This window comes from Eucyclogobius newberryi, unplaced genomic scaffold (genome assembly GCF_026437365.1).
Source record: "Eucyclogobius newberryi isolate DKJ021-1_F unplaced genomic scaffold, fEucNew1.0.hap1 SCAF_58, whole genome shotgun sequence".
NCBI classification, from domain to species: domain Eukaryota; kingdom Metazoa; phylum Chordata; class Actinopteri; order Gobiiformes; family Gobiidae; genus Eucyclogobius; species Eucyclogobius newberryi.
In genome coordinates, this window is record NW_027316256.1 from 515942 (window position 1) to 539364 (window position 23423).

The following is a 23423-nucleotide window of genomic DNA, read 5'->3' on the forward strand; positions in this document are numbered from 1 at the left end:
TCTGCATCATGACCCCCGCACCTGCTCCTCATCCCCAATCAAACTCTCTCAAGTGACTCCTCCCCGCTCCCAAACAGCGCCCAGGCGGTCACATTTAAGCCCTCAGGCAGATGGCTCGGCCGCTCAAACCGTACTGCGACCCACCACCTCCCCAGCTCCTCCTCTGCATTCCCCTCATCCAAATAACTCACGAATAAAGCTTGCTAAACAGTCCATTCTCGTGGTCTCTTTGTCTCTCCAGGGTGAATTCAAATACTAAATTAGTTGACAATAATTTCAATAATCAATACGTTGCAATTAATTGATTACCTTGATGGGATCTGCATCATCCTCGATCTGATGAAAGCAGAGCAGTGTTGTCACATTATGTCTTCATCTTATTCTTCTATTTGTAGTGATACTTCTTTACCACTAGCTCCACCACAACATACCTACTGATACTACTATTAATGAAAGTGCAACGTCATGATTTTCCTCTCTTTCGCTCTTATACTTGTCCCCTTTTGTTCACTTTTTGCGACATGTAAATGCTGGCCGCTGCTCCCTTTTGTCCGCCACTGTTGCCCAGATACTCTGAAGGATTCTCCCACACTCCCGACCAACACAAAGAACTGGCCTTTTAAATGGCACCATAAGTCAAGCTGAAAGACCAGGGGAGGGTCCAGCCTACCAAGCCTCCTCTCAGCTCAGAGCTCCATCTACTTTGAGCTTGTGAGGAGCCGGAGCATGTTTTAGGTGGAGGTAGAAGGTAGGATGGCCGTGCTGGAGATACTGGTGATGCTGTGTGTCGTTTGGACTACAGTGGTTTACGGTGAGTGTAGTTTTCTCCATGTTTGGTGTCTTCCTGTGTTTACTGTCCCAGCTTTGAGTGTCAAATATGTCTTGATGTTCTGGGTGTGACACAGCTTTGTACAAAAAACAAAACAGTTCTACATAAGATTAAGGAAGGCTTTTCACGAGCGTTGTATCATTTTGTGTGTAGCTCTTTAAAGTTGACGTTTTAACACTTCAAATTTGTCTTTCAAAGTTTATTTTTTTAGAACAATAGGATTTTAAAAAAAGATATGTATAATTATTATTATTAAAGCAGAAGACGTAACTGGTAAAAGAGCTCCCCATGCAGCTCTCTGGTGACAAGAAATGATCAGTAAATAGGCGTTAAAAAGTTATTATTAATATTTTTTTATTGATCTATCATAATAACACAATATATTAACATACAAAAACATAAAAGAAGAGCCAGGGTTTCTCCGCTGAGTTGTCTTCGAGACGACTAATGTTGCAAGGCTAGTTCTCCTCCCAGAGACAGCAGGGGCCGACGACACCTCAAACACCCCAAAAATACATATTTAACCATCACACAATTAAAAAATATGTTTTTTAAATTATAAAATGTTACTTAGTTCTGCTTTAAAAACTGAAACCCAGAGCTTGTCCTGGAGCATATGAGCTCCTTCTGTTTTTGTGTAGTGGTCTTTTAACATGTATGTCACACTGCAGGAAACACTTTAGATTACATTTAAGTATCTTTATGCTAACCGGTTCAATTGGTTCACAAATGTTAGTGCTTTTCATGACTTTACACCGACTGTTAACTGACAAAGTAGACACTAAAAGCAGAACGTTTCTGACACTAACAAGTCATGTTTCCCTTGTATGAAGATTTCTTAGAGTCCATTATGTTTGACCTGTATGCTAATCACCAATGCTAATCATGTATGAGCACTTTCTACATAAGTCGCATTTTAAAATTCTTTTGTACAAAGTAATTTCTTGTATAAATGTCAGAACCACGGCTGATAAAAGATTAGGCGGTAATTGTTCCTTGTGTAAAAATCACACCACAGGACTTTTTTGTTATATATAGAAAAACTAAGATTTTCTGCAAGAAGGTGTCGTCTTCCATTGTAACAAAAGCTGCAGACGGGTTCATCCTTGGGCTTTATAACTGAACTGACAAGACAGTCTGAGGTATACAGTATATCACAGATGTATTTATACAATCTATTGACATCATGATGCAAAGTTTAAACTAAATATGTGACTGTGACTGAAAGTAAACCAATTATTAACTGAATTCCCGCCTCAGACCGGTCCTTTCTGTGTGGAGTTTGCATGTTTCTCCCTGTGTTTTCACATATGCTAAGAGGGTGTTGTTTGGTTGCAGCGGGCCCACCCTGTCCCATAGGGGCCCAGATCCACCTGTCCACACAGCGCTGCCTCTGGCTTTCACAGCAGGCTGCTTCCTGGTCCCAGGCTCTGGAGTCGTGCAGACTGCATGGAGGAGATGTGGCTAACGCTAACAGCATCCAACCACAGAGCTTCATCCGCCAATCGTTTCCAGTGTACGTTACCGCAAAGGTGTTACTGTCACTTTGTTTGGAGGCTTGTTGAGTTATTCAATACAGATAAACTCAAAAACTCTCACAAAGCACAGCAGAGCAAATGATCATTTTCTGTGTAGTTTTATCCTTTGTTCCAATATTCTTACACTTGGCTTATGCTAACCAGACTTCAAATCCAAGTCCCGTCACATACAAATGAATGGTGAAGCCAGTGCTCATATTGAAGTCATTAATATGTTTATTTATGATTACAGTACATGTAACATATGTAAAAGAGATGGTTTATTGTCACTAGATGCTTACTGATCAGATCTGTGGAGAGGCGAGCCCGCTCACAGTTAGAATACAAGGTATTTTTGAGCACTTTGCTCAGTAACTGCAAAGTAGAAATGTTTAATTGACAAGCAGGTGGCGGACGCTCCACCAAAAATATATAATACACTTTTAAAGGTCCCATATCTTGCAAAATCTTGCATGATTTTGCAAGCTTTTCAGAGCTTTTAACATTCTTACAGTGCTATTGGTGAATGAATGTGCCCAAAGTGGTTTTATGATTGATTCCTGCAGTCTTCAGCTATAGAACAGTCTCTATTCTCCTCCTCGGATGAGGAGGGCTACCTGTGCGTAACTCACCCCAACAGAGGAACTGTGGCTATTTAGGCACTGTTAGCTTCAAAAGCTACTTCTTTTGCCACCGCTGACATGTGCCACTGTTTCATGCGCTGTGTTCCGGTGCACGCCACGGCCTCTGTTTACACCATGGAACTATTATATTATCGGGTTACACCTCCATCATCTCCACGCTGAGACTACGTCACGGGTTGGGCAGATTTCTCTTCGCAAGGGTGGGGGCAAGTCTCAAACAAGCCGTCTGCATTTCCAGGTTTGTGAGCGGGTCCTAGATATGGAACACTATTATTTTATGGGTGTTGCACAACACTTATTATTATCAAATATACCCTTAGACTACAAAATGGGGAAAATAGCAAGATATGGCACCTTTAATAAAGCATAAACAAAGACTTAAATTCATAGTGAAGAGGCAACTAAGGTGAAGTAAATCTGTGATGATGTTTTGAGATCATTGCCGACGGGATAATATGTTTTTATTTCTTCTATAATTGGATGTGTCTTTTCTTTCATGCACAGAGGGGACGGCGAGTGGATTTGGGTCCAGAGCACACAAAGTGGTCTGACTCAGGACAGAAGAGACACAGAGGGAATGTGTGGGCAGCTAACTCTGGGAATACTGGGACAAAACAGGAAGTCTGCATGTGAAGGACAATACCGCTTCTTCTGTGAGAAAACCCTGACAGGTGAGACTGACCGGAATGTGTTCATACATAACTGATTATTGGATCTGTATAGAGCTTGGAATGGAACGTTAAAAACTGCTGTTACCATTGAAATCCGGCATTTCTATTGTTGGTGTGCCAAATGTCCATAGTGATGCATTTGCCAAAACAATGTACTGTACTTTTACTGACTTTTTTCCCCTCTCTTTGAGCCCTGCAGCTGATTCAACGGTGCGTCTAAATGATAGATTTGACTGGCTAACGGCTGCCGGGGGGCAATCTAGCAGGAAGATCAAGAGTTTGACACTGTAGAAGAAGACGAGTTCTCTATATTTTAAACTTCAAAACGCTGTGTTTTATTACAATCAGACTCATATTCATAGAGAAAGACTTGCACAGTCACCCCGCCCTCCGCTGAAGTGTTTGTGAAATATAATTAGCCTGTAAAACCTAAGTCATTCCAAGTCATTAGGCTCAAGTCAAAGTCAAGTCTGAAGTCACAAAGGACAAGTCTTTGTGGTCCATTAGTCAAGTAAGTCTTAAGTCATGAAAATTGCTACTTGAGTCTGACTCGAGTTGTTGTGGAATTTCTACAAACAATGACCAAGGAAAGTTGAAGCAGAAACAGAGTTTGTCTCTCTCAAAAGGTGGAGATTTATTCACGTGCACAGTGGATAAATTCTCTTTCCCTGACAGAGGAATCTCTCCCAACCCCCAGAATCAAATCAAATCAAATCAATTTATTTTTGTAAGGCCCAAAATCACAACAACAGTCGCCTCTGAGGCCGAATCAACAATGTCTGTGGTGGCGATGGAGTCAGACAATGTCTGTGGTGGCGATGGACAATGTCCCAGGGTCCTCTGTCCTTAGACTCTCCTTCTCGGCCAGGAAAAACTACAAAAATAACCTCTTTGGGGAAAAAGCGTAGAAACCTGGAGGAGTTCCAGTGAAGGAGAGATCAGACTCTCACAGACGGACACGAGGGAGACTGGAGCTGGACCCACTCTTCAGGCAGATGAGGGACCGACTGAGTCGAGCTGGACCCACTCTTCAGGCAGATGAGGGACCGTCCACACGGGGCAGGGACCACTTCACCAGGAGAGGGGCATCTGGGTCCACAGGTCCTCAGGAGTGAGAGAAAGAAGGCGGTGAACAGTTTGCAAGTGGAATTAAAAAATAAATATTGTTTGATAGAATAAGTAGTCAGAAGAAGAGGATAGTGCTCAAGCTGTCATACTTCCCCCAGCATAGTTACTCCTAGGGCAGCGTAGCTAAAGCTGTGGGTTTATATTTCTGTTCCTAACAATAGAATAGAATAGAACAATTACAATACACATGCTTTTAAAGGTAGTGACAAACATTGACACGTACGCACATCATCATAATCAAATCAGCTCCAAAAGAGATAAAACAATCATCACGGATGCGAGGATTCGAGCTTCTCATTTTGGAGGTGACCTGAGCCTCAATCCATGTCCTAACGCAAGACTCCACGATACAGAGTATGGACCACATTTATCAGTAACACTTATTCTTATATTCACATTTATCATCTGCACACAGAAAAACAGCATAGGTAGGTTTGACATGACATGGCCAATTTTTCCACTACAGAGTCAAGTCATGTGACTCCCACCTATTCTTAACGCTACTTAATTTGGAAGCTGACGTTTTGCTTTGCTTTCTCCAGTTTTTGTTGTTGTTGACTGCATTTTTAAACTGAACAGCGAATATTTTATATCAACAATCTTTTTTAGTTTGCTTATCCATGGGTTTCAGAATGATGTAAAATGATCGGCGTTGCCCTAACCGAATGAGCCATGAAAAGACCTCAAGATGTCACCTGTAAATTGAAACCCATGAATATGTGTGTCCTTCATTTCTGGCGTGCAGATGTGTTGCCGTCTGCAGACAGCTTCCTGAGTGGCCTGGTCCTCATGAGTGGAGTCTACGTCCAAACACAAGTCCCGCTGCTCCCCAGGCCAGCAGAAGTGGCGCAAAAGACTGTGGAGGTTTGTAAAATGGGATTAGGGTTATTGGCTCGAGCCGTGAAATGACAAGAGCCATTGTTCTTCTTCGGTTTCTTCACATTTTTGACCCCCTGAATGTCGACGAAAAGTCCCACGTTGGAGGATAGATGCAATCGGCTCGGCATTTTTTTTTTTGAAAATTCAGCTCGCAAGATTGACCGACGCGACCTGATTCAACAGCGCCGCCTAGAAAAAAATATAGATACAAAATCAGGCATGTCAATTTGGCCTAGGTTCTTGTAGGTTCTTGAAATTTGGAACAGTGATCGAGCTCCACAAGACGAGTAAAAGACGAACAGGGAGAATCGCATTATGACGCACAGGACGTCAGCCATGTTGGATCAAAATTTTAACGCCATTTGGACTTTTTTCGCATCTAGAGACATCGAAATGTAATAATCAGCCAATGTTTGTCTTAACTGCTCACGGTCTCCGCGTGGCACACCATCGAAAAACACCGTAATTTCCTGTTTTTTCATCACGCCCAAATGCATTGACCTACTGAGCTCAAATTTCAGTCACTAATGCGTTTTTATGGCTTGATTGTGAATAATTGATAACCATACAACCAAATGACTCTATAGCGCCCCCTTCCTATTATGTGAAAAGTCAATACTGTCTTATTTGTCTGAAACGTAGGGGTAATATTCTTCTCAGAACGCCATGAAAAATAGTGAATTACAGATATTGTGTATTTTTAACTACTGGCCAGTAATTTGTACATCTCCTTACACTGATTACAAGTATGTCTCAACCATTATGATTGCTCTAGCGCCACCTACAGGACTGCAACATATATATATGTAACAGCCACGTCAAATCAATAACATCAGCAGCTTTTTACGATCTAAAAAACATGGGCAAAATTAAAAATATAGTGACTAAACCAGATTTGGTGAGACTCCAGTAGATCAGACAACTGTAACGGCCTGTATAAGATTTGTTCCTTCTCATCTCACCTTAATTGTCAGATGTTTTGTCCTGATTAGGCAAGACAAGGCAAGTTTATTTGTAGAGCATAATTCATACACAGGGCAATTTGATGTGGCTGTTAAAGTTCAAGTCTGAGTCCATTATTAACCCCAGATTTCTAACTTGGTTTGTAGGGTTTAGAGCGAGACTCTGGAGGTGACCGCTAACACTTTCTCTTTGTTTCTTTGGGCCAAATGGGCCGGTAATTACTCAGTCCTGCGGCATCAAGACCGCAGTTTTCAAAGACATTGGTTTCGGGTTCATCTCTGTAATTACTGAACCTATTCGCCTGAAAAAAGATATGCAAGAAGTGTAATGTCTTCTGTCTGCACAAATAGTAATATAAAACAATGTTCTCACTTTAGAGTACTCAAAACTAGTGACATTATTTGTACAGAGGCACAAAGTCTGACAAAAAATAATAAAAAAATCAGGTTTGACGTATGTGGATTTTTTGTTTGATCATTTCTTTCAGTTGCTGTCATTTGCCCATGGAGCTAATACAGGCCCATGTCCTCTATTTAAATGTACAATGTAAAATTATACAATTCTACAATGTTACCTGTCCATAGTGTATTTGGGACTTAATTCATCTAAATATTGTTTTCTGCACATTGATTCTCGCCCAGATGCAGATTTTCCCTGGCCTGTGGTTCAGTCATGCTGGTCAGCTGTCCTCCATGGATTTGGTGGTAGAGCCCAGTGCAGAGGTCACACAGGCACGTGTCCAGATCCTGCGGCCCTACTGCAGCCCCGACCACCACCTCGTACCACCAGGTATGGCCACCAGACTGGTCACGTTTCTCAATGTGCCCCTGGGCTATAATGACTTGTTTCGTTGTCTGTTTGATTTTTATTGGCTCGGAAATTAAAGGGGTCATCATATTAAATTAAATATAAAGGAAACATGTTATATCGACATGTAGGAGCCTTTAATAACTTTGAAGGTTAGTCTGGTTTTCCCTCATCACTCTTAAGTTGTATTTCTGATTGATTCATGTATAGTCATGTCTGGACTGGCTTCCCAAGCGCACTGAAAGCTGGGTAAAGGACACATTTTCCAATGGGGACAATTAAGGATAAATCTAATACAATCTAGAATTGCTTTGCAACGGTTCTTTTAATGGCGGAGTGGGTCACCATGTTCAGGTCCGAGCTCCACCTTGTAGAGCAGTGGTCTTCTACTGACATCACCCAAGCATTTTCTTTATAATAATGTATAAATTGTATCTACTTTATAATCATGAGACTGAAATCAGCAATTCACAAAAAAACATTTAGTAATTCCAAGTTTTATGTTGCTGTGAGACGTGGCTGAAGCTTGAGTAAACAGCAAACATTTTCCATTTTTTCTTCGGCTATTTTTCTGCATTTATTTCCCTTCTTTGCAGCTCTATCCCACATGTGAAACTTACTTTATGTAATGCATTGGGTTTGGTTAATGTTAGATGCATTATGCACTCGAAATATAATAATTTGCGTCTTGACATTGTCGATAAAAAGGAAATAGCTGATGCTAACGTGCGCCAGCTTTGTTTCGCTAAGCACGTGGGCTCAATGTATACCGGCACATAATTAAGATATGATGGCTAACACAAGATCAAGTCAGCGTTTGGTGAAAAAATAATATGTTCTGTTACATATGCTTTTTCTTGTTTTGGCCTAAAGCATTTAAGGAGTCAAAGCGAGCTAGGCCACTTTGGATTGTTTAAATGGGCCATTGCGGTTGTCTTAAGATAGTGGAGACTCTTTTGGATCGTACCAATCCAAAGTGAACCAATTTGAACACAACTTTACTCCTGCATTAGTTTTACCGTAGTTCATCGCAGCGTTACATAGTTATATATTTTTGTATTGCTATGGAACCATCTGTACAGCTGAAATCTTTTTGTGATAGGAAAAAAACATACATTTATATTTTGGAATATATATTTGTGCTCTGTCAACTCTAGCAATAATAATGTATTACTCCTATCATAATTTTGTGTCTGCAGGTTGCATGTCTCTCATGAACCCCTTTAGTGCCTGCTCTGCTGTGCCTCTGTGTAACACCACTGGTGGATGCGGCCTGGCTCTGCATTGGTGCCCCCTGCTGGAGATGTGCATAGCCAGCGCCCGGCCCTGCAGCCCGTATGACCCGAAAGTACAAACACGAGGGTTCACTCTGCCACCCAGACACCCTTCTGCAGGTACACCCCTCTTCCACCTGGCTGCAGACCTCGCCCTGACAATAAGCCCCAGCTCTGATCCAACTGCTCTCAGTGTAAGTACACAAGGCATGTTTTCACTGGATCCACATTCACATTGTTTAACAAGAATATGTGTTGTGTTCAAGATCCCTGATGCTTTCCTGCTGTTCTTTTATAACAATACAAACTCCCCACTGTGAGGCAAAACTACTTAATATGCCATATTTGTTTATTGACAGCTGTAGAATTGAGGTTTTGAGGAGAAAATGAGAGGCAAGGAAGTGACCCATAAGACCCATCCAATGTCTGATTTAGCTAAGGAGGAGCTACAGGGGTGGCTACAGATCAGAGCGAGATGATAGGACAAGAGAGCATGCTGACTCGGGTGAAAATAAGATGGCAAACAGCACTTGTTGTAAAGAGAAACCAATTTTGCATGGAAATGCATTCCAAATGCTCCCGTGGCGAATCAGTCCAGTCGAAACGTGGCAATAGAGACACTTGATACTAGAAAACAATAATGCATGAACTTCAGTAACTAATGTCAATAAGAAGGACCTTTGAGAAAAAGTGTAATAATAATAATAATAATAACTTTTATTTATATAGTGCTTTTCAGTGACCCAAAGACGCTGAACATAATAAAAAAGGGGGGGGTATTTACAGACAGGGGGGACAACACGTACAGAACACATTAATATACAGATAAAATGAACAAGACAGAAGAAGTAGAGAGAAAAAGATGGGGATGTAACAGGGGGTAGAAGAGTAGGCAATGGGGTAGAGGAGGCTAGGGGTAGGGGAGGTCATAGGCTTGGGTGAAGAGGTATGTTTTTAGGCGGGATTTGAATGTTGTGAGTGAGGGAGAGTGGCGGACAGGTTGGGGGAGGGAGTTCCAGAGTCGGGGTGCTGTTCGGGAGAAAGCTCTGTCGCCAAAACTTTTGAGTCGGGATGTTGGTGCAGTCAGGGTGAGAGAGGAGGAGGATCGGAGAGCTCGGGTGGGGCGGTGGGGGATGAGGAGGTCAGACAGGTAGGGGGGGGGGCAAGGTGGTGAAGAGCTTTGAAGGTGAGGAGGAGTATTTTAAAGTTTATGCGCTGCTTGATGGGGAGCCAGTGGAGAGAGCGGAGAACGGGAGTGATGTGATCACGGGACCGGGTGTGGGTGAGGAGGCGGGTGTGGGTGAGGAGGCGGGCAGCGGAGTTTTGGACCATTTGGAGTCTATGGAAGGAATGGGAGGAGATGCCAGTGAGGAGGGAGTTGCAGTAGTCAAGGCTGGAGGAGATGAAGGCATGGATGAGGGATTCAGCAGCGGGGAGGGTGAGGCAGTGTCGGATTTTGGCGATGCGGCGGAGGTGGAAGTATGAGGTCTTGACAATGTGGCTGACATGGGGAGTGACGGAGAGGGTGGGGTCCATGATGACACCGAGATTGCGTACCAGGGTAGAGGGGGTGATGGTCGAGGTGTCGATGCTGAGTGAAAAGGGACCAGTTTTATTGAGAGTGGATTTGGTGCCAATGAGGAGGAGCTCTATTTTGTCACTGTTCAGTTTGAGGAAGTTGAGAGTGAGCCATGATTTTATTGTAGAGATGCAGGTTTCGATGTGGCTGAGGGGAGGGTTTTGGGTGGGTTTGGTGGTGAGGTATATCTGGGTGTCGTCAGCGTAGCAGTGAAAGTCCAGGTTGAGTTGGCGGAGGATGTGACCAAGGGGGAAGATGTAGCAGATGAAGAGGAGGGGGCCGAGGACTGAGCCCTGGGGGACCCCCTGCGTTACTGGGGAGAGGGTGGATGAGTGACCGGAGAGGGAAATGAACTCTTGCCTGTTGGTGAGGTAGGATGTGAGCCAGTCAAGTGCAGAGCCCTCAACACCCAGTTGGCGCAGCCTTTGTAGGAGGATGGAATGGTTTATAGTGTCAAAGGCTGCGCTGAGGTCTAGTAGTAACAGGATGTTGAGGGCCCCGGAGTCTGCAGAGGTGAGGAGATCGTTGAGTAATAAATCTCATAGTGCACTTCAGACCTAGTGTATAGACCTACCTGTTTCCGTGGAGTGTTCACTGTATTGCTTTGCCTGGAATGCTCCACAATGTAGCATTAAACATATTTTACCCATATTTTTATTGCTTAGAAACATCTTGAAAAAACCTGCATTCTGTCTGTGAGTGAGCTTGCCCCTCTACACACATGACCTTAAAGCCATACTAAAGCAATAGCAGCTCCATGGAAACAAGGAGATGGTGAACTGATTCTTGATGTAAAAACATATCTTAATGCATTATGTGTCCAAAAAAGGCTTTCCTGTTTGCTATGATTGTATCTTGAATTATTTAACTTTTTAAAATGATCCTTCCACAGTTGCTTCTTCCCTCCAAACCCATCATGGTGTTCCCGGATGACGTTGTGGCAATTCAACACACCCGCCCTTCCGGATCATTCCTCCGTTGCCGTTCCCCTGTATCATCTCCGGATGACTCCCCCTGGCGCCAAAGCTACTTGTCTCTCAGCGGGCCGGACTGGGGTGGCTGGTTTGAAGGCGGCCTCACGTCGCTGCCCCATGGAGCTCAGTGGGTCGACGAGGTTATTTGCGACCTCAAGATAACCTATGTGGACACGCTTCACCACGGAACCGAATTTGGCCATTTCTTCAGCAATACCGAGACAACAACAGTCTCTGATATTGCCAACCCTGTTCAGCGCAAATTTGGATTAGCCTTTATCTACCCAGAGCCCGATCCAAACAACAAAATTCACGTTCAAATTAACATCCCGATTCTTGCTGTGGTGAAAGTCAAGTTTGGAGATAACGCTAGAAGTTTATGGTCTGGTCCAGTGCTGGAATCTGATTTTCATTTCTTACAATACTGTCCCAAAGAAGTAGCGCAAACATTGCCATATTGCGTTGAATCCAAAGACGCTTGGTTTTCTTCTGCAGTTTTACTGGTGCATTCAGTGGGGGAACAGACTCTCAGTGTTACTGTGGTGTTTTCAAAGACCTCAGACATTTTGGAAGTGAAGGTGTTCGGGTATGAAACGGTGGCTGGACTGAGTGTTGAACCGCATGGATGCAAGCGGATCATTGTGGAGACAGCACAGGTAATTTATCTACATTTGAAAATACAGTTATTACATCATGACAATGACTAAAAAATTGAATGTATAAAAAAGCGGCAATGATCTGCCCTCGCCACGCCGCCGCCGCCTCGCTAACGCGCCGCAATTTTCCGTCTACTGCTGAATCCCCCCTTTGCTTTACAAATAAAGGGAAAAGTTTGGATAACTTTTGATGGCCCAATCCTGAAGATGAGTCTCACAAAATTTTAGGTTAATTGGGCTAACGCCCTAGAGGGAGTTCGTAAAAGTATAAAGTATAAGCATTTTCAAATTTCAGAGATTTGGCAATTTTCTCATTGGAATAACATAGGAGGTTTCTGTCATATCAATGGCTACGCTGTAACAAATATGACATGGGTGTCTTTGACTTTTTTATTGGCATGCCAATATAGGATTTTTGGCACAATTTTATAAATTATGGAAGAACTACATTTTGTGGTCCCCATTAAAAAGGCAATTCGTTTTGAAATTCTTGCCAAAATGTGCAGCGAAACTTTGAACAAAAAAGTTGATTACTTTTGATGGCCCACTCCTGAAGATGACTTTCATCAAATTTCAGTGTTCAAGTGTTAGCATTACTGTCATTACTACGGCTACACCGTAACAAACCCATTGACTTTTTTGATCGGGATGCCAAAATGGAATTTTACTCCCTATGTAAAATTAAATTTCACTCTGTAGAAGGTGCTATCGCGTCAAATTAATTTGTTTCACTTCATGTAGGTTTAGGGCGAAGGGTTTAACAACTGAATCAAATTTTAACGCAATTCAGACTTTGTTTGCACAAACAGCAGCATATTTAAAATTTGGGATTTTTTTGAAATTCTAGCTTAATTTTGCGGCTTCGCCGCACAGAGCCTGTAAATAAAAAATAATAATAACTTTGCATGCCCCACACCCCAACACCATTTTCACAATGTTCAGCCCTAGGAGGAATTCATAAAAGTACGACATTTGGAAAAACTCCCGAGTTCTGCTTAGCTAATTTTGATCCAATGTGGCCGGCATTTGGTTGGACGGACGGCGTTGACGTTCTACTATTTTTTACATGTCGCCATCTACCTCTGTGCCAAATTTCTTGATTCTACAATCAGATTTTTTGGGCCATTTCCTATCTCTCTATGCATTTTTTTGTACATTTGGGGGCGCTGACGCACCATTTTTATTTTTCATTTGAGAAAAAGGAGATATAATAGACAATGTAGAGAGGCACGATTTTTAGAAGTGTGTCAATCACACTCATTCATTCCCCGATGCTTGCTATAAATTTATTGGGGGATTTATTAATCCATATATTTTGCTCAGTGGGAGGGGCAAGTGGGGAATAAAGGAGAGCCGCTCTTGGCTGGGGGGGTCTGTCACCGACAACAGAGCAGGTTACAGTGTGCTGAGAGAGTCTCAGAGAGTTAAAGGAGACGTGACGCGAGTTAAAGTATAACTCCTCGTTTGAACTCTGTAAATATATGTATTTTTGGAAATTTTTTCCTCACTGTAAATATTTTTGCATTGTTTTCACTATTTTTGCACTTTGGTTTTTGGCGCAATAAATCCACCTGAGAACTTTAAATTCGACTTGGCCTATTTTTGAAAGAGAGCCCCGCTACAGCCTTCTTGATGAGGGAGCTGATGGTGGGCTCCCACTTGAGGTCCTGGGTGATGGTGGTGCCGAGGAAGCGGAGAGAGTCCACGGTGGAGATGAGGGAGTCTGTGCTAGTGAGGGGGGCTGTGACTTTCCTGAAGTCCACGATCATCTCCACTGTTTTCTGGGCATTGTACTCCAGGTTGTTACTGCTGCACCAGGACACCAGCCGGTCCACCTCCCTCCTGAAGACAGACTCGTCTCCGTCTGAGATGTCCACTAACTTGATCAGTTTTACGGAGTCATGGCTGGAGGTGGAGCAGTTTGTGTCCAGGGAGAAGAGCAGGGGGGAAAGTACACAGCCTCGCACAGAGACCGTATCAATGGAATGAAAAATGTGATAACTTTTGATGCACCCTCTTATTGGCCCTCTATACAATAATAATGTTCAATTTTTGCATTACATGCTTATATGCACGGAACGTGCATGAGTTTGGGAACATATTCGTAGGCGCAAAAGAACACTTAACATGGGGTCGTCATCCCCATGTAAAGTGCTCATTTAGTGCGCACTTTCGCTCGGGCTTTGCCTGTTTACAATCATGTTGTTAATGTTCAATTTTCCTACTACTAATTAGTATGCATGGGACGTGCATGTGTGGAGGAGTACGATAGTGAGTGTTTGAAAGCAGGCGAGCGCTTTGTGACATTTTTGTGTTTTTTGTTGAAAATGCAAAGAAATTAATCCTTTCTAGAACATGTTTGTTGAAATTTGGAGAAAGAGAAATGAAAACGCAAAAATGGATGCCACGTCAAATAATAACTAGAACTTTACTTCAAAATAATTGTATCACACATTTTATGCAGTGTCTCTTTGGACTAACTAATTAGCATATGTAATCATTGTTCTCGCATGTGAACTTAATTGCAGACATTTGCAGCCAAAGCTGACAGTGGGACCTTGGTAACGTTCATTTGGATGATGGACAACCTCGTCAGCACAGCGCATGAAGGAGCCACTTATAATGTCGTTCTGAAAAAAGTAGCTCAATACCAACTCAAAGTAAGGTTATGGTTGTGCTTGACAAGTATAACAAATGCTGTTGCTATTGAGATACAAATTGTCCTTCCTCTTTTTCTCCTGTTTTAAAATATGTACGTTTTACTCAAAAAAAAGATTATATGTTTGGTAAATGTATGCACTTTTACACTCACATACAATATATTTGTTAGGATACCCTAGGGCAATTTGATATCAGAATACATAGGTAGGAAAAATATATTTGTTAATGGATATACGTATTCTGCAAAAGGCTAGAAATGAACATTTGTCGGGATGGTTTCAGTTGTCAAGAGAATCTCAATATCAGAAAGTCTTTGTTTCTTGTAGTTGCCCTTAGGATATTAGATTACAATATGTTTCAATATTTCTTTTACTGTTTTGTTTTTACAAGGTGATAGCATCCAACCCAGTCAGCTCACAAAGCCGGTCCTTCGTCCTCTCTGCTGAAGAGTTGCTGCCATTTTCCGGCCTTGTCTTGTCTCTCAGTGAGATCATGGCTGTCGGCTCCAACCAGCTGTTCACTGTGACAGTCAAAGCGGATGTTTCCCTTTCAGTCAAATTCAGGTACATATTCTCAAAAATACATTAAAAAATATCTACCCAAAACACAAAAGTACGTAAATAAATAACCCATCAAATAATGACTTAGGTGGGATTTCAATGACAGCAGCACCAGTATAATCCACAGTCACTCCGCCTTATGTGAGAAGATGGTGGACAATGGGGTTAAAGTAATGGACACCTGGGACTCTCTGAACTATACCTTCAGTGAACCAAGTAAGCCCTTATAGTTTAATTTTTCTTCATATTCACATTCATATGCGTGGAAATATCATTTTGGAAAACGGTGCTTAGATATTAAATACATTTCAAGCTATACCACATACAGTGTTTGTAGTTTTTGTGGTGTATAATGAGTGTATAATAATGTTTTAACAGGTCTTCATCAGGGCTTACAACAAAATCCTTGTTGAGCAAAAATGATATATAATCAAAGTCCTCATTTAGACCAGGATGCTCATAGGCTATTTATGAACCCAGAAAACTTCTCTTTGAATGAATGTTTGTAGTCTATCACCACCTATTGCCAGTGGTTGTATATGTTTAATACCTTCAATGCGAAGCAGAGAGTCATTACTATTATAATGTTCACAAAAATGACGAGCAACTGGGTCGTCTTGCTTGTTAACTCTGATCGTTTACTGTCTTTCTAGATGACTACACCGTGACTGTTCAAGTTTTCAACCAATATTCAAAGTTGGAAGTTTCCAAGAAGATTAGTGTTCGAGATAAGTTACAAAAGATCTTTGTTTCTACCTCCCCAGAGGTGCCAGCTGTCAATCAGATTTTCCTTCTGAAAGCCTCAATTGAACCTAATTCGAATAATATTCTCTACACGTGGGACTTTGGTGACAGCTCCAGCGCAGTCCTAGACAACAAAATTAACCATACATTTGGATCTCCTGGACTCTATAATATAACAGTATCTGGCAATAATAGCATTTCGCTTGTGACTTCGTGGATGTTGGTGGAAGTTATGGAAATCATTTCTGGCTTAGTTATTAGATACAGTGGACCGACTGAGATAAACACAGCCATGGATTTTAAAGCTGATGTTCAAACTGGGACAAGCCTCATTTGGAAGTTCGACTTTGGTGATGGGCTGCACCAAGATAACCTTAGAGATGGTTCAACTTCTCATGTCTACATATCTCCAGGGAACTATACCCTTGGTGTTACAGTCTCCAATTTGGTCAGTGAAATGTATCATTCCATAATTGTTCAGGCCTACAAGCTTGAAATCCATGAGATTTTGCCAACTGGGTGTGTCATAGCGGGGCACAAAATCCATCTGACTGCATTGGTGAATGGGAACATCTCAATGTTAACTTTTCATTGGTTATTTGGAGATAGCACGCCTTTAAATTTAGTCAGAGCAAATTCTTCAACAACGCATTTATACAGAAACCAAGGATTATTTCACTTAAACCTTACCGTGGTTAGTTCGGTCACAAGCGTATCATTCAGTTCAAGTTTGTGTGTTGAAAACGTCATTGCTACTGTAGATTTGAGGCAAAAGAAGTATGTGTTAGCAGTTGGGGGAGAAATCTGTTTTGAAGTCTTGGTAAATCCCAATATTCCAGATGGGTTGAAGTTTCAGTGGATGGTCAGCGCTGTTACTTCCATAACAGAATCCAATAAAAAGTGTTTTGTCTTTAATAAGGAGGGTATTGAAGAAGTAGCTGTCTTGGTTAGCAATAGCGTTAGCAAACAGGTGGCTAAATCTTTCATCACAGTTCAGAAACCTGTAGGGAGATTTTTGGTGGAACATGGCCCAAATTCTGCATTAATAGTCAATTCAGAGACACAATTCTGGGTTACGGAGTGCAATGGTAGTAATGTTACTGTTCAGTGGGACTTTGGAGATGGGTCGCTGATAGAAACTAGCAAAAATGTGTCACATGTTTTTGCAACCACTGGTCAATTCATTGTCACTGCAACCGCAAGTAATTCAGTCAGTCAAGTGTCTTCAAGCATTCAAGTCAGCGTTGTACCTCTAGATTGCGATTTATCGATTCATACAAAACAAATGTATGTAGCAACAGGGGAAGATACTATATTTACAGCCATAAGCAGTTCCATAAGTAGCACAAACTATTACTGGACTGTGGTTGGCACAACGACGACCATACAGGGAACTTACGACTTTAGGTTCACGTTTGCTAAACCAGGAATGTATCAGGTTGAAGTTGTTGCACAGAATTTGGTAGGCACAAGGGAGGCGGCCATTACAGTTAATGTTTTGGAAAGAATTGAAGAGCTTGAGATTGCTTGTGCTGGCTTGACTGACTTAAAATACATACCAACTCATGAGGAAGTACATTTCAACGCCTCTGTTAGAAAAGGATCTAACGTTACTTACCATTGGCTTGCCATGCAGTATGGAGAAAATATTAGAACTACAGTGGAAGCAGGAGTTGTGCGATTGTTGGTTGAAAATCCAGGAGAAATAGTAATTAAGTTGATGGCTGAAAATAAGCTAGGAGAGGCAACAAGCAATATAACTGTTGTCGCAATAGAACGTGTAAAAACTGCCATGGATGAACAAAAACACTTTGTTCCATTAGGAGCGCTAGTTAATATTTCTGTAACTGTAATTGCGGGTTCTGACTTGCATTATTCTTGGTATGTCTACTCAGATCAATCTCCAATCCAAATGCAAGTTCCATTTCTCCTTCATCGTTTTACGAAGCTAGCTGCTGTTAGCATTGTCGTTTCAGTTGAAAATGTTCTTAGCCAGAGTAATGTCTCTAAAATGTTTGTCGTTCAAGAGAAAATTCAAGATGTAGGTTTTACAGTTGCAGGGATGATGGAACCAGTTTATGTTAAAACAAATACTAGCGTTGCATTTAATGGACATGTAAAGAAGGGTAGTAACTTGCATTGGCAATGGAAAATTCAAGATGGCAGTTCCAATTATTTTAATGCTTCTGAACAAATTTTTATTCGTAGTTTCCAGAAATATGGCATCTATTTTGTATCTTTAAATGTTTCCAATGGGCTTGGCTGGAAGATGATTGCAGACAATTTTACAGTTCAAGATGGAATTGAAGGGCTTGCGCTAAATGCTAACAGATTCTCTCTTTGCGTTAATGAGGAAGTCACTTTTATACCAATTATTTTATGTGGAACAAATGTAAGTTACGTTATTACATTCAGAAACAATGGCGTCGATCAGAATTATGATTTTGTTGAATCGTTTGCCACATCCAGCCTTGCGATTGGTACACATTTAGTTACAATAAAGGCTTGGAACCAGGTTGGGATTGCTGAGGTATCGACTATTGTTGCCATAATTGAGCGCATTCAAGGATTGCAATTTGTAAACTGCTCTTTGGCGACTCTAGAAGCTTTAAAAGGACTTGTTTTTACGGCGAGGATTGAAAACACATACTCAGTCAACTATACATGGATATTTGAAATGGAAGGATATAAGAAGAAAACGTTATATGGACAAGACGTTGTGTTTACTTCAACTAACAGTGGCATTTTGAGAATAACAGTGGTGGCTAGCAATCCTGCCTGCAGCGAGAAGCTAACCAAGGACGCTAACGTTGAACTGCCAGTGAAAGAGGTTGACCTTAGCTGTGATTTTGAAAAAGCTTTTCTAGATTACGTGACTACATTTACAGCTGAAGCAAATGGAAGCAACTTGAATTATCAATGGGATTTTGGAGACACAAGTATGGCAGTGCTAACAAACTCAAGAAAAGTCAATCATACATATTACAAGGCGGGAAAATATGTTGTTACAGTTATCGTGTTCAACAATGTTAGCAAGATTTCCCAACAGGTGTTTGTGGCTGCACAAAAAATAGAATGTTCAGAGCCTCAAGTGTCGATAATTCAAAGTCAAAGTACTATTTTAAAGTCGAGACCTAGTTACTTTGAAGCAAATGTGCTTAACAATTGCTCCACTTATAAAACCACTTACTTATGGGAGATATTTGCCTGCACTAACCTCAATTCGACCAGGAAAAGAGTCAACTTCCAAACCAAAGTGGATGCAACCTCACCATTCCTCCAGCTCCCAAAGCACTCTTTGGATGTGGGCCAGTATTACTTGGTCTTCACCACTTTCTTAAATGGGACCCCAATGTATGTCCAACAAAATATCACAGTCAGAGTGGTCCATTCGCCGTTGGTGGCTGTCATCAAGGGGGGCTCTGAAAGGATGTGGCCCAGCAACCAAGCCCTTGTCCTGGATGGAAAGCAGTCCCGAGACCCTGATGTGGAGCCAGGCATGGAGAATGAATTGGAGTATGATTGGAGAGTCCATATAAAGGTAGTTGTGTTATTTGTTTTGTGATTTTCTAACTGTTGCCACAAATGACCAAATTCAATGGACAAAGATTATATTTGATTATGTACCTATAATTATTGAACATTCAACATTATTGTTCATCCATCAGTACATTAGTGATGTCAACCAGCAGTGTTGTGCCTGAATGCGTTCATTGAACTAAAGTTCATGAACGCGTTCATTCTGGTGTCTGTGAACGGCACGTTCGTTCTTTTTTATTTCGTTCAATAAGGTGTCAGATTTCTAGAAACTTCCAGGCGAAAAACACACCGTTATGTTGACCAAAAAGAGCCTATGTCTGGCAAGTGTGAGAGCTCCAAAGTTGTTGAGGCCGATAGCGCAGACAGAGATTTTGCGTGTGCACCACACTGTGCATGCGCATCAAAACAAAAAGCAGCACGGATGCGACAGCAACAGAGCAGCAGGAGTCGCCCTACAACCAGTTACGTGAGTTTTATCATAAGGTCGGTGAGGATGGGAACAATGTGCATTTCTGTACAAACTTTGCCTCTGGGGAAGGCTGTCCCTTCAATGTGAATGTAAATCCTGGGGAAGGATTCAAAATTGGATATGAAGATGAAATCTGACACATAGTTTCAGCATTAAACTAATACAATAATTGCTGCCTGTGGTTGTATTTGGGCTGTGGAAATAATTTAGAAACATTATAGCATAATATTGAAAAAAAGATTTTTTGGAGCTGTGAACTTAGTTAAAAAATTTGAATTATGAACTATGAACTGAACTAGTTCATGTAGAAAGTGAACTTTCCCAACACTGTCAACCATGTTGACATAAATAGTATTTTGGCGCTTTAGGGGTTGTTATCCTTATCACAACCTTTCTTCCCATAACATACCATCCTGCAACTGGCTTGTTGTGCAGCCCACTGATGATAAAAGGAGCTCGTACACAAAGTACACAAGCATGTTCAAATAATCATGTCCTTTATTGTAGTATTACTTAAGAATATCATTTTTTACAGAATTCCACAGACGGACTTATTGAACAAGTCTTTGTCAGAAACAGCAGTGAAATTACTTTACCAAGAACCAATCTTCACTCAGGGGCCATTTTTGTGATCACTCTCACAGTACACAAGGCCGGGAGGAAACCTGTCTCTGCCAACCAGACTGTGAGTACGTCCACAACAACGACTCAACAATGTGACAATATGTTTTCTTCAATTTCTAGATGAAAAAAAAATCGAATTATGCTTTAGACAATTGTAATATCAAATGTAGCAGATGTTGAGAGTTGCAATGATGTTTTGGGAAGCATATTTCAATAGCCACTATTATTCAGACAGAACTAAACAGATTGATTTTCTATTATCAATAACCGCAAGATTTTAGTAGATTGGATCAATGATTGTAATCACGATTAAATTTGAGTAATGGGATCCGGTATTCCCATGTATGTATGTATGTATTTATTTATTTTTTTATCAGTGACAAAACTTCAGAATGCAGGACTAACTTTAAGATCAAATTGAAAATATGTACAACTTTTTGCACCTTTTTTTGCATGTACTTTTATGGTTAATGCCCTTCTAAGCATTTTGTGCATGATGAATGAACTTACAATTCTCTTCTGTAAAAAGGTAATGGTGAGTGAGACGGCAGTTCCAGTGACAGTAGAGTGTATGTCTTGCCCTGCCCGGCCCTTCTCTTACAGCTACACACGACCTCTAAAACTCCGCGGACAGTGTGAAGTGTGCAGTGACCAAGCTCAAGTAAAGCCCTCACTATTTTGTCATAAAGTTGTTGATCCTCCAACATGAACTTAAAGGTGGTATGGACGATTTTTTTCAGCCAATTTTTTATCATATTTCCTCGTGGCGTGGATAAATCATTAGTCCTGCCACGTATCAATCATAAAACGCACCTACCGCTCACCTGCAGCCGCGTCAGGCTCGTCCCCACGTTTCCGCGTGCCTAAGCGCATGGATCTATCATAATATAGTTCCCTCAGTGTACGGGGCAAAATGAAGACGGAGAAAGACAGTTCGAGCTGACGCAGAAGTGGACAGAAATCTACGGGAGACGAGCGATGTGATGCGCTCCGTTGCGCTAATAAACAAACGCACGTGTGTGTTGTATCAGTCCACACGGGGGAGTGCGCATGCGCATTTCCGCCTGCGTTCTCAAATCGCCGAAAAATCTTCCATACCGCCTTTAATCCATTCATTTGGTCTTGTTAAACTCTATCAGATCAGTGCTTGTGTGTTTTCATACATTACCATGTTTTGACAACCTGTTTGTAATAAAACAATTCAAACTAAATTCAACTAGGAAAAAAAGAGCAATAATATTCATGCAACCATAGTCAATAGTATTTTGTGGTATTTCTGAATTTATTTCTGTATTAATTTCTCCATAGTACCAATGGACTTGTACGGACCAAAGTGGAAGAATCATTGATTTAAGTGACCCCTCTTTTGGAAGTTCTTCTCCAAACCTGCTGGTACGTTCAGGTGCACTGGATCCTGCAGAAACGTACACCTTCACCCTGAGTGTGTTGGAGTCGCAGAGGGGTCAGAGGGGTCAGCGGGGTCAGCGGAGTCAGTGGGGCAGCTCCAGTCTGACCCTGCAGCCCGGCTCCACACCGCAAGGAGGGCTGTGTGAGCTGAGACCTCAGAGGGGCGTTCTGGAACTGGACACTGTAGTCACTTTTAACTGCTCAGGTATTTATATTTGTTTTTTAATACATGTGCAATGTTTTGGTTAATGTTGTTGCAGTCCTTCAAAAAATATGCTTGGGGTTGGAGAGAGGAAAATTACTGAAAGCTGTCATAGCAATTCAAAATTAACTAGATAATTTGCAATGGCTGAAGCCATTGCTGGAGTGTCTGCGTCTCTCCCTCTCCCTCCCTCCCTCCCTCCCTCCCTCCCTCTCTCTCCCTCCTCTCTCTTCCTCTCTCTCTCCTCCTCCCTCCCTCTCCCTCCCTCCCTCCCTCTCTCTTCCTCCCTCTCTCTCCCTCTCTCTCCCTCCTCTCTCTTCCTCTCTCTCTCCTCCTCCCTCCCTCTCCCTCCCTCCCTCCCTCCCTCCCTCCCTCTCTCTCTCCTCCTCCCTCCCTCTCCCTCCCTCCCTCCCTCCCTCCCTCTCTCTCCCTCCTCCCCCTCCCTCTCTCTCTCCCTCCCCCCCTCCCTCTCTCTCTCTCGACTGGCTGGTCACAAAATTCTAAAGAATAAAGCCTAAAGAATAAAGCCTAAAAAATTCCGCAGACACTCATAATGCCCCATTTATTTCACTGGGGAAAAAGTACTAATACCAATGCAAATTCTGCAAAAAGTACAAGTTGTTCAAATGTCAAAAGTTATTTAAGTTATTTTTTATGAATGGCCAAAATAGAGACATGGGTCGAGACAAGGGAGAGTCTTGTCACCCGTAATCTTCAACCTGTATTTGAACTATCTGAAAGACTAACAAAATCTAAGGAAAGCTGCAATATGTAGTCAAGTTTAACTCTAAGAGGATGGTAATGATACTTAGGACAAAAGACAATCTTCAGATAGCTTTTGGCCAATTTGAAGGAGCTTTCAGTTGTTAAAAAGGTAATATATCTCGGTAAAATCATCAGGAGTGACCTCTGACCATAAGTTTCAGAGGCAGAGCTGTAAAATGTACGCACAAGCTAATTTAAAGCACAAAATATGATTCTGTGTAAAGCTTGCACGTTTTATGAATTAAAATACATTGTCAGGATCATAAACATAGTGTCTAAAATAGACTTGGAAAGGTAAATTAATGCGTTTGTTTCTAGTAGGCTGGACTATGGACTAGAAACTGTAGCTTAGTTGGTCAAAGTGTCTGTCTTGTAAATGTTTTACATCCCAGCAACCCAGCAGTGCCTTTTGATATTGTGTTCTTTGGTATGAAAATGCAAACAATGCATCTTAGCTAACCACTAAGGAATCCCACGCTTAAATCTTTTAATCCAAGTCCATTAGAGCAGCTACTTGATTTTAGCTTAGT

At 41.7% G+C, this 23423-nt stretch overlaps 1 protein-coding gene across 1 annotated transcript; it reads left to right on the plus strand.

Annotated features, from left to right (window-relative positions):
- Positions 1-753: 753 nt before the first annotated feature.
- On the plus strand, positions 754-22131 carry LOC140346075 (polycystin-1-like; the record flags this gene model as incomplete). Its single annotated transcript, XM_072432325.1, has 14 exons — positions 754-811; positions 2168-2345; positions 3495-3661; positions 5535-5653; positions 7273-7420; positions 8638-8906; positions 11184-11921; positions 14450-14581; positions 14973-15145; positions 15231-15358; positions 15796-19427; positions 20431-20580; positions 21049-21180; positions 21828-22131. Coding segments are annotated over exons 1-14 (6328 nt in total), but the record flags the coding sequence as incomplete, so codon positions are not given.
- Between the last annotated feature and the right edge of the window lie 1292 nt (positions 22132-23423).